The 12,033-nt window shown below is 52.3% G+C and overlaps 1 protein-coding gene across 1 annotated transcript in view; it reads left to right on the top strand.

Moving 5' to 3' along the window:
* lrp10 (low density lipoprotein receptor-related protein 10) overlaps positions 1 to 12,033 on the top strand; it is a 38,950-nt gene that overhangs the window by 26,331 nt on the left and 586 nt on the right. The window contains 4 exon segments of the mRNA XM_085984303.1: positions 3,681 to 4,381; positions 4,383 to 4,645; positions 6,019 to 6,148; positions 11,765 to 12,033. The exon segment at positions 11,765 to 12,033 is cut by the window's right edge and continues 586 nt beyond it. Of these exon segments, the coding sequence (XP_085840429.1) occupies positions 3,681 to 4,381; positions 4,383 to 4,645; positions 6,019 to 6,148; positions 11,765 to 12,033 (1,363 nt within the window).

The raw sequence follows: 12,033 nt of genomic DNA, 5'->3' as shown, positions 1-12,033 counted from the left end.
GGGGCAGTACTGAGGGAGCGCCGCACTGACGGAGGGGCAGTACTGAGGGAGCGCCGCATTGTCGAAGGGGCAGTACTGAGGGAGCGCCGCACTGTCGGAGGGGGCAGTACTGAGGGAGCACTGCACTGTCGGAGGGGCAGTACTGAGGGAGCGCTGCACTGTCGGAGGGGCAGTACTGAGGGAATGCTGCACTGTCGGAGGGGCAGTACTGAGGGAGCCCGGCACTGTCGGAGGGGCAGTACTGAGGGAGCGCCGCACTGTCGGAGGGGCAGTACTGAGGGAGCGCTGCACTGTCGGAGGGGCAGTACTGAGGGAGCGTCGCACTGTCGGAGGGGCAGTACTGAGGGAGCGCCGCACTGTCGGAGGGGCAGTACATAAGAACATAAGAAATAGGAGCAGGAGTAGGCCAATCGGCCCCTCGAGCCTGCTCCGCCATTCAATAAGATCATGGCTGATCTGATCCTAACCGCCAATCTACTATCACAGAATCATCTCCTGAATCTAACAGAATTAGACACACGAAATAGCAGCAGGATCAGGCTACACGGCCCCTGGGCCTGCTCCGCTACCCACAGGGCCATGTCCGATCCGAACCTAGACTCATGTCCAAATTCCTGCCCGCTCCCCGTAACCCTTAATTCCCTTTACTTCTAGGAAACTGTCTATTTCTGTTTTAAATTTATGTAATGATGTAGCTTCTACAGCTTTTTGGGGCAGCATATTCCATGGACCTACCACCCTCTGAGTGAAGTAGTTCCTCCTCATCTCAGTTTTGAAAGAGCAGCCCCTTATTCTAAGACTATGCCCCCTAGTTCTAGTTTCACCCATCATCGGGAACATCCTCCCCGCATCCACCCGACCCAACCCCTTCACAATCTTATATGTTTCAATAAGATCGCCTCTCATTCTTCTGAACTCCAATGAGTAGAGTCCCAATCTACTCAACCTCTCCTCATATGTCCATCCCCTCATCCCCGGGATTAACCGAGTGAACCTTCTTTGTTCTGACTCGAGAGCAAGTATGTCTTTTCTTAAGTATGGACACCAAAACTGTATGCAGTATTCCAGGTGCGGTCTCACCAATACCTTGTACAACTGAAGCAATACCTCCCTATTTTTATATTCTATCCCCCTAGCAATGAAAGCCAACATTCCATTGGCCTTCTTAATCACTTGCTGCACCTGCATACTAACCTTTTGAGTTTCGTGCACCAGGACCCCCAGATCCCTTTGTACTTCAGTACTTTCCAGTTTCTTGCCATTAAGATAATAACTTGCTCTACGATTTTTCCTGCCAAAGTGCATAACCTCACACTTTCCAGTATTGTATTCCATCTGCCAAATCTCTGCCCACTTACTTAGCCTGTCTATGTCCCCTTGCAGGTTTTTTATGTCCTCCTCACTCACTACTTTCCCTCCCATCTTAGTATCATCTGCAAACTTTGATATGTTACACTCGGTCCCCTCCTCCAAATCGTTAATATAGATTGTAAAGAGTTGGGGACCCAGCACTGACCCCTGCGGAACACCACTAGTTACTGATTGCCAGTCTGAGAATGAACCATTTATCCCAACTCTCTGCCTTCTGTTAGATAGCCAATCCTTTATCCATGCCAGAATATTACCCCCAATCCCGTGATTTTTTATCTTAAGCAATAATCTTTTGTGTGGCACCTTGTCAAATGCCTTTTGGGAGTCTAAATACACTACGTCCACTGGTTCCCCTTTATCCACCCTATATGTTACTTCCTCAAAGAACTCCAGCAAATTTGTCAAACATGACTTCCCCTTCATAAAACCATGCTGACTTTGTCCTATTAAATTATGATTATCCAAATGTCCTGTTACTGTCTCCTTAATAATGGACTCCAAAATTTTACCTACCACAGATGTTAGGCTAACCGGTCTATAGTTTCCAGCCTTCTGTCTACTGCCCTTTTTAAATAAGGGTGTTACATTAGTTGTTTTCCAGTCTGCCGGGACCTTTGCTGAGTCCAGGGAGTTTTGGAAAATTATTACCAATGCATCCACAATCCCTACCGCCACTTCCCTCAAGACCCTAGGATGTAAGCCATCAGGTCCAGGTGATTTATCCGCCTTGGTTCCCATTATTTTACCGAGTACCACTTCCTTAGTGATTTTGATCGTGTTTAGCTCCTCCCCCCCTATAGCCCCCTGTTTGTCCAGTGTTGGGACATTCTTAATGTCTTCTAGTGTAAAGACTGATACAAAATATTCATTCAGTGTTTTTGCCATCTCCATATTTCCCACCATTAATTTCCCGGTCTCATCCTCTAAGGGACCAACATTTACTTTAGCCACCCTTTTTCTTTTTATATAACTATAAAAACTCTTACTATCTGTTTTTATATTTTTTGCTAATTTACTTTCATAATCTATCTTCCCTTTCTTAATCAATCTTTTTGTTATTTTTTGCTGTCTTTTAAAGTTTTCCCAATCCTCTATCCTCCCACTAGATTTGGCTCCCTTATATGCCTTTGCTTTTAGTCGAATACTATCCTTAATTTCTTTACTTAGCCATGGATGGCTGTCTTTTCTTTTACACCCTTTTCTTCTCAGTGGAATATATATTTTTTGGAAGTTGTAAAATAACTCCTTAAATGTACACCACTGATCATGTATCGTCTTACCCTTTAATCTATTTTCCCAATCCACTCTACTCAATTCCGCAGTACTGACGGAGGGGCAGTACTGAGGGAGTGCTGCACTGTCGGAGGGGCAGTACAGAGGGAGCGCTGCCCTGTCGGAGGGGCAGTACTGAGGGAGCGCTGCACTGTCGGAGGGGCAGTACTGAGGGAGCGCTGCACTGTCGGAGGGGCAGTACAGAGGGAGCGCTGCACTGTCGGAGGGGCAGTACTGAGGGAGCGCTGCACTGTCGGAGGGGCAGTACAGAGGGAGCGCTGCACTGACGGAGGGTCAGTACAGAGGGAGTGCCGCACTGTCGGAGGGGCAGTACTGAGGGAGCGCTGTACCGTCGGAGGGGCAGTACTGAGGGAGTGCCGCACTGTCGGAGGGGCGGTACTGAGGGAGTGCCGCACTGTCGGAGGGGCGGTACTGAGGGAGCGCCGCACTGTCGGAGGGGCAGTACTGAGGGAGCGCCGCACTGTCGGAGGCTCAGTACTGAGGGAGTGCTGCACTGTTGGAGGGGCAGTACTGAGGGAGTGCTGCACTGTCGGAGGGGCAGTACTGAGGGAGCGCTGTACCGTCGGAGGGGCAGTACTGAGGGAGTGCCGCACTGTCGGAGGGGCAGTACTGAGGGAGCGCTGCACTGTCGGAGGGGCAGTACTGAGGGAGCGCTGCACTGTCGGAGGGGCATTACTGAGGGAGTGCTGCACTGTCGGAGGGGCAGTACTGAGGGAGCGCTGTACCGTCGGAGGGGCAGTACTGAGGGAGTGCCGCACTGTCGGAGGGGCAGTACTGAGGGAGCGCTGCACTGTCGGAGGGGCAGTACTGAGGGAGCGCTGCACTGTCGGAGGGGCATTACTGAGGGAGTGCCGCACTGTCGGAGGGGCAGTACTGAGGGAGCGCTGTACCGTCGGAGGGGCAGTACTGAGGGAGTGCCGCACTGTCGGAGGGGCAGTACTGAGGAAGCACTGCACTGTCGGAGGCGCCATGCCATTGTTGTTGTATCACCTCGCTGAATCTCCTTCTCTCCGCAGGTTCTCCGTGCCAAGCTGGATGGACGCTCTGCGGGAACGGTGACTGCCTCCCCGCCTCCCACCTGTGCAGCCCGAGGACGCCCCGTCCCCCTGCCCCCCCTATCCCGTGCAGCGGCGCGTGGGAGCTGGGCGGTTTCTACGGCGCCTTCTCCTCGCCTGATTACGGGGCGGGACCGGGCGAGCGGCGTCCGGCCTGCGACTGCAGCTGGAGCATCGACACGGGCGACCGGCGCCCACTGCTGCTGAGCTTCCCGCGGCTGGCGCTGGGCCGGGGTGACCGGCTGGAGGTCTATGAGGGGCAGCCCGGGAGGCTGGGGCCCCTCCAGCCGCTGGCGGAGCTGAGCTACCTGGACAACACGAGGGAGGGCGGGGGAGGGCGCCCGCGCGCCCCTGCCCGCTCGCTGGGCACTGCCTCGGGCGCGGCACTCGTGCGCTACCGCTCCGCAGGCGGCTGGGGCCCGGGGGGCTTCAACGCCACCTACCAAGTGCGGGGCTACTGCCCGCCCTGGCAGCACCCCTGCCTGGACGGGGGCTCGCCCGCCTGCTACTCCCCCGGCCAGCGCTGCGACGGCACCTGGGACTGCGAGGGCGGGAGGGACGAGCGGGGCTGCCCCCGCTGCCAGGCTGGCCGCTACCCGTGTGGGGACCGCGGTGGGTCCTGCTACGGGCTGGCTGACCGCTGCAACTACCAGACCTACTGCCCGGGGGGGGGCGGACGAGAGGGGATGCCGCCAGTGCCAGCCGGGGACCTTCCACTGCGCCGACGACCGCTGCGTCTTCGAGACCTGGGCCTGCGACGGGCAGCCGGACTGCGCGGACGGCAGCGACGAGCGGGACTGCGAGCGGCCGCTGCCCCGCAAGGTGGCCACGGCGGCTGTGGTGGGCAGCCTTGTCTGCGGGCTCCTCCTCGTGGTCGCCATGGGATGCACCTGCAAGCTCTACTCCCTGAGGACCAGCCAGTACAGGTAGGGAGGGGTGGCGGGGTGGAGGGCTTTGTATCTGATGGGGGGCAGTGTCGAGGGAGCTTTACTCTGTATCTAACCCGTGCTGTACCTGCCCTGGGAGTGTTTGATCGGACAGTGTAGAGAGAGCTTTACTACATATCTAACCCATGCTGTACCTGCCCTGGGAGTGTTTGATCGGACAGTGTAGAGAGAGCTTTACTACATATCTAACCCGTGCTGTACCTGCCCTGGGAGTGTTTGATGGGACAGTGTAGAGGGAGCTTTACTCTGTATCTAACCCGTGCTGTACCTGCCCTGGGAGTGTTTGATGGGACAGTGTAGAGGGAGCTTTACTCTGTATCTAACCCGTGCTGTACCTGCCCTGGGAGTGTTTGATGGGACAGTGTAGAGGGAGCTTTACTCTGTATCTAACCCGTGCTGCACCTGCCCTGGGAGTGTTTGATGGGACAGTGTAGAGGGAGCTTTACTCTGTATCTAACCCATGCTGTACCTGCCCTGGGAGTGCTGGATGGGACAGTGTAGAGGGAGCTTTACTCTGTATCTATCCCGTGCTGTACCTGCCCTGGGAGTGTTTGATGGGACAGTGTAGAGGGAGCTTTACTCTGTATCTAACCCGTGCTGTACCTGCCCTGGGAGTGTTTGATCGGACAGTGTAGAGAGAGCTTTACTACATATCTAACTCATGCTGTACCTGCCCTGGGAGTGTTTGATGGGACAGTGTAGAGGGAGCTTTACTCTGTATCTAACCCGTGCTGTACATGCCCTGGGAGTGTTTGATGGGACAGTGTAGAGGGAGCTTTACTCTGTACGTAATCTGTGCTGTACCTGCCCTGGGAGTGTTTGATGGGACAGTGTAGAGGGAGCTTTACTCTGTATCTAACCCGTGCTGTACCTGCCCTGGGAGTGTTTGATGGGACAGTGTAGAGGGAGCTTTACTCTGTATCTAACCGGTGCTGTACCTGCCCTGGGAGTGTTTGATGGGAGAGTGTCGGGGGAGTTTTACTCTGTATCTAACCCGTGCTGTACCTGCCCTGGGAGTGTTTGATGGGACAGTGTAGAGGGAGCTTTACTCTGTATCTAACCCGTGCTGTACCTGCCCTGGGAGTGTTTGATGGGACAGTGTAGAGGGAGCTTTACTCTGTATGTAATCTGTGCTGTACCTGCCCTGGGAGTGTTTGATGGGACAGTGTAGAGGGAGCTTTACTCTGTATCTAACCGGTGCTGTACCTGCCCTGGGAGTGTTTGGTGGGACAGTGTAGAGGGAGCTTTACTCTGTATCTAACCCGTGCTGTACCTGCCCTGGGAGTGTTTGATGGGACAGTGTAGAGGGAGCTTCACTCTGTGTCTAACCCTGTGTCTGTTGTGGCCTTTAGCTTGTTCACCCCGCTTGCTCGGATGGAAGCGGAGATGGTTCAACGTCGAGCTCCCCCGTCTTACGGACAGCTAATCGCCCAGGGAGCCATCCCGCCTGTGGAAGACTTTCCGACGGAGAACCCCAATGACGTAAGTCCCTTAGCGCTGGCGGGGGGTGAGGGGATCGAGCCCTGCGCTCTGTTGTGTGGTTATTGAGCCCCAGACACTGAGCAACAAACCCGCCACGATTTTGCGGCCTGTGCTTGTGTGTGAGGGGCCCAGGTGAGTATGTCATGTCCCCTGCTCCCCGTGTGACACCTGTGAAGAATGGCGCCGAGCTGCAGGAGGGAGCCCAGCATGCGTAGAACCCTGCATCGGGAGAGGCCGAATCACGCGCCAAGGTGTCATAGAGTTATACAGCACAGAAAGAGGCCCTTCGGCCCATTGTGTCCGCGCCGGCCATCAAGCCCTATCATGCTTACCTTCAGTCGCTGAAGGTAAGCATGCAGGTGCAGCAGGCGGTTAAGAAGGCAAAAGGCATGTTGGCCTTTATAGCGAGAGGGTTTGAATACAGGAGCAAGGATGTCTTGCTGCAGTTGTACAGGGCCTTGGTAAGACCACACCTTGAGTATTGTGTGCAGTTTTGGTCGCCTTATCTGAGGAAGGATGTTCTTGCCATGGAGGGAGTGCAGCGGAGATTCACCAGACTGATACCTGGGATGGCAGGAATGACGTATGAGGAGAGATTGGGTCGATTGGGCTTATACTCGCTGGAGTTTAGAAGAATGAGAGGGGATCTCATTGAAACTTATAAAATTCTAACAGGACTAGACAGACTAGATGCAGGAAGGATGTTCCCGATGGCGGGGGAGTCCAGAACCAGGGGTCACAGTCTAAGGATAAGGGGTAAGCCATTTAGGACAGAAATGAGGAGGAATTTCTTCACCCAGAGAGTGGTGAACCTGTGGAATTCTCTACCACAGAGGGCGGTTGAGGCCAATTCATTAAATATATTCAAGAAGGAGTTGGATATATTTCTTAAGGCTAAAGGGATCAAGGGATATGGGGAGAAGGCAGGGACAGGGTACTGAATTTGGATGATCAGCCATGATCTCATTGAATGGCGGAGCAGGCTCGAGGGGCCGAATGGCCTACTCCTGCTCCTATCTTCTATGTTTCTATGCAATCCCATTTTCCAGCACTTGGTCCGTAGCCTTGTATGCTATGGCGTTCCAAGTGCTCATCTAAATGCTTCTTGAATGTTGTGAGGGTTCCTGCCTCTACCACCCTTTCAGGCAGTGAGTTCCAGATTCCAACCACCCTCTGGGTGAAAAAGTTTTTCCTCAAATCCCCTCTAAACATAGAAGATAGGAGCAGGAGTAGGCCATTCGGCCCCTCGAGCCTGCTCTGCCATTCAATGAGATCATGGCTGATCATCCAAATTCAGTACCCTGTCCCTGCCTTCTCCCCATAGCCCTTGATCCCTTTAGCCTCAAGAAATATATCCAACTCTTTTTTGAATATATTTAATGAATTGGCCTCCACCGCCCTCTGTGGCAGAGAATTCCACAGGTTCACCACTCTCTGGGTGAAGAAATTCCTCCTCATTTCAGTCCTAAATGGCTTACCCCTTATCCTTAGACTATGACCCCTGGTTCTGGACTCCCCGACCATCAGAAACATCCTTCCTGCATCTAGTCTGTCCAGGCCTGATAGAATTTTATAAGTTTCGATGAGATCCCCTCTCAATCTTCTAAACTCCAGTGAATATAAGCCCAGTCGACCCAATCTCTCCTCATACGTCATTCCTGCCATCCCAGGTATCAGCCTGGTGAATCTTCGCTGCACTCCCTCCATGGCAAGTACGTCCTTCCTCAGGTAAGGCGACCAAAACTGCACACAATACTCAAGGTGCGGTCTCACCAAGGCCCTGTACAACTGTAGCAAGACATCCTTATTCCTGTACTCGAACCCTCTTGCTACGAAGGCCAACATACCATTTGCCTTCTTAACCGCCTGCTGCACCTGCATGCTTACCTTCAGCGACTGGTGCACAAGAACACCCAGGTCTCTTTGCACTTCCCCTTCTCCCAATCTATTGCCATTCAAATAATAACCTGCCTTCCTGTTTTTGCCACCAAAGTGGATAACCTCACATTTATCCACATTATAGTGCATTTGCCATGTTTCTGCCCAATCACCCAATCTGTCCAAATCGTACTGGAGTTTCACGACATCCTCCTCACAGCTTACCCACCCACCCAGCTTTGTGTCGTCTGCAAATTTGGAGATATTACATCCAATTCCCTCGTCCAGATCATTAATATATATTGTGAACAGCTGGGTCCTAGGACCGATCCTTGCGGTACCCCACTAGTCACTGCCTGCCACTCGGAAAACGACCCGTTTATTCCAACTCTTTGCTTTCTGTCCGCCAACCAGTTCTCTATCCAAGTCAATACCTTGCCCCCAATCCCATGTGCCTTAATTTTGCACGCTAATCTCTTATGTGGGACCTTATCGAAAGCCTTCTGAAAGTCCAAATACACCACATCCACTGGTTCTCCCTTATCTATTTTACCAGTTCCATCCTCAAAAAATTCCAGTAGATTAGTCAAGCATGATTTCCCTTTTGTAAATCCATGTTGACTTTTTCCGATCCTGTCACTGTTTTCCAAGTGCTCTGCTATTACATCTTTTATAATGGACTCTAGCATTTTCCCCACTACCGATGTCAGGCTTACCGGTCTATAATTCCCCGCTTTTTCTTGACCACCTTTTTTAAACCCCCTGCCCCTTACCTTGAATCTATGCCCCCTGGTTATTGATCCCTCTACTAAGGGGAAAAGTTCCTTTCTATCTACCCTATCTATGCCCCTCATAATTTTGTACACCTCAGTCAGGTCCCCCCTCAGCCTTCTCTGCTCTAAGGAAAACAACCCCAGCCTGTCCAGTCTCTCTTCATAGCTGAAGCGCTCCAGCCCAGGTAACATCCTGGAGGGAGGGGTTTGCGATTTGCCAGAAAATTAACCTTGCCGCTCCAGACTTGACTAGTCCCTGGCCGGCCTCCCAAGTTCCGCCCTCCGTAACCATCCGCTCATCCGAAACTCGCCTGCCCCGTGTCCTAACTCGCACCGAGCCCCGTTCACCGATCTCCCCTTGTGCTCACTGACCTACATTGGTTCCCCGGTCCGGCGACGACTCGGTTTAAAAAAATTCTCCATCCTTGTTTTCAAATCCCTTCCATGGTCCTCTCCCAATCTCTGTAACCTCCTCCAGCCCCTACAACCCTCCGAGATCTCGGCGCTCCTCCAATTCTGGCCTCTTGAGCATCCCCCCCCCCCGCCACCGCCCCGCTGATTTTAATCGCTCCGCCATCGGGGGCCTTGCCTTAAGCTGCCGGGGCCCTAAGCTTTGGAATCCCCTCCCTAAACCTCTCCAAGATTGAGCAGGTTGGGCTTATACTCATTGGAGTTTAGAAGAATGAGAGGGGATCTTATTGAAACATATAAGATTCTGAGGGGGCTCGACAGGGTAGATGCAGAGAGGATGTTTCCCCTCGTGGGGAAATCTAGAACTAGGGGGCATAGTTTCAGAATAAAGGGTCGCCCCTTTAGAACCGAGATGAGGAGGAATTTCTTCTCTCGGAGGGTCGTAAATCTGTGGAATTCTCTGCCCCAGGGAGCTGTGGAGGCTGGGTCATTAAATACATTTAAGGTGGAGATAGACAGATTTTTGCAAGATAAGGGAGTGAAGGGTTATGGGGAGCGGGCTGGGAAGTGGCTTTGAGCCCAAGATCGGCCATGATCGTATTTATAATGGGGAACAAAGAAATGGCAGACCAACTAAATACATATTTTGGTTCTGCCGTCACAAAGGAGGACACAAATAACCTCCCAGAGATGTCGGGGAACATAGGGACTAATGAGAGGGAGGAACTGAAAGAAATCAGTATTTGTAGGGAAATGGTGTTCGGGAAATTGATGGGATTGAAGGCCGATAAATCCCCAGGGCCTGATAATCTACATCCCAGGGTACTTAAGGAAGTGGCCCTAGAAATAGTAGATGCATTGCTGGTCATCTTCCAGCATTCGATGGAATCTGGAACAGTACCCATGGATTGGAGGGTAGCTAATGTTACCCCACTATTCAAAAAAGGTGGTGGAGAGAAAATGGGGAATTACAGACTGGTAAGCCTGACATCGATAGTGGGGAAAATGCTAGAGTCCATTATAAAAGATGTAATGGCAGAGCACTTGGAAAACAGTGACAGGATCGGACAAAGTCAACATGGATTTACAAAAGGTAAATCGTGCTTGACTAATCTACTGGAATTTTTTGAGGATGTAACTGGTAGAATAGATAAGGGAGAACCAGTGGATGTGGTGTATTTGGACTTTCAGAAGGCTTTCGATAAGGTCCCGCATAAGAGATTAGCATGTAAAGTTAAGGCACATGGGATTGGGGGCAAGGTATTGACTTGGATAGAGAACTGGTTGGCAGACAGAAAGCAAAGAGTTGGAATAAACGGGTCTTTTTCCGAGTGGCAGGCAGTGACTAGTGGGGTACCGCAGGGATCGGTCCTTGGACCCCAGCTATTCACAATATATATTAAGGATCGAGACGAGGGAACTAGATGTAATATCTCCAAATTTGCAGACGACACAAAGCTGGGTGGGTGTGTTTGCTGTGAGGAGGATGCCGATGAAACTCCAGGATGATTTGGACAGGTTGGGTGATTGGGCAAAAGCATGGCAGATGCAATATAACGTGGATAAATGTGAGGTTATCCACTTTGGTGGCAAAAACAGGAAGGCAGATTATTATCTGAATGGCAATAGATTGGGAGAAGGGGAAGTGCAACGAGACCTGAGTATCTTTGTGCACCAGTCGCTGAAGGTAAGCATGCAGCTGCAGCAGGCGGTTAAGAAGGCAAATGGCATGTTGGCCTTCGTAGCGAGAGGGTTTGAGTACAGGAACAAGGATGTCTTGCTGCAGTTATACAGGGCCTTGGTGAGACCACATCTTGAGTATTGTGTGCAGTTTTGGTCGCCTTATCGGAGGAAGGATGTTCTTGCCATGGAAGGAGTTCAGCGAAGATTCACCAGGCTGATACCTGGGATGGCAGGAATGACATATGAGGAGAGATTATGTCGATTGGGCTTATACTCACTGGAGTTCAGAAGATTGAGAGGGGATCTCATTGAAACTTATAAAATTCTGACAGGACTGGACAGACTAGATGCAGGAAGGATGTTCCCGATGGTCGAGGAGTCCAGAACCAGGGGTCACAGTCTAAGGATAAGGGGTAAGCCATTTAGGACTGAGATGAGGAGGAATTTCTTCACCCAGAGAGTGGTGAACCTGTGGAATTCTCTACCACAGAAGGCAGTAGAGGCCAATACATTAAATATATTCCAGAAGGAGTTGGATATATTTCTTAAGGCTAAAGGGATCAAGGGATATGGAGAGAAAGCAGGGACAGGGTACTGAATTTGGATGATCAGCCATGATCGCATTGAATGGCGGAGCAGGCTCGAGGGGCCGAATGGCCGACTCCTGCTCCTATCTTCTATGTATCTATGTACCTATTTGACCAAGCTTTTGGTCACCTGTCCTAATATCTCCTTATGTGGCTCGGTGTCAGTTTCTTTGATAATCGCTCCTGTGAAGCACCTTGGGACGTTCTACTATGTTAAAGGCACTGGATAAATGTGAGTTGTGAAGTGATTAATGTTTTTTTCTCTCTCGTCTGCTTTCTTCCAGACCTCCGTCATCGGGAACATCCGCTCGCTCCTCCAGCTCCTGCGTCAAGAACCCCCGCCTCGACCTCACCGCCGTCGACGCAGGAACCGCTACATCCGCCGCTTCTCCCGCCGCTTCCGGCGTACTCGCCTCTACGCCCTGCTGACCCGCTCCCGGGCGGGCCAGGCCCCTGCCCCCGACCCCTCCGCCAACCCAGCCCCCGCCGCCCCAGACACCGCCGACCCCACTGCCCACCCCACCGCCTCCTCCTCCTCCTCCTCCCCCGGCGC

This window comes from Somniosus microcephalus, chromosome 4 (genome assembly GCF_052327205.1).
Source record: "Somniosus microcephalus isolate GS21.2 chromosome 4, FLI_Smic_1.0, whole genome shotgun sequence".
In the NCBI taxonomy this organism is placed as follows: Eukaryota; Metazoa; Chordata; class Chondrichthyes; order Squaliformes; family Somniosidae; genus Somniosus; species Somniosus microcephalus.
This window is presented reverse-complemented; position numbering and strand designations above follow the sequence as displayed.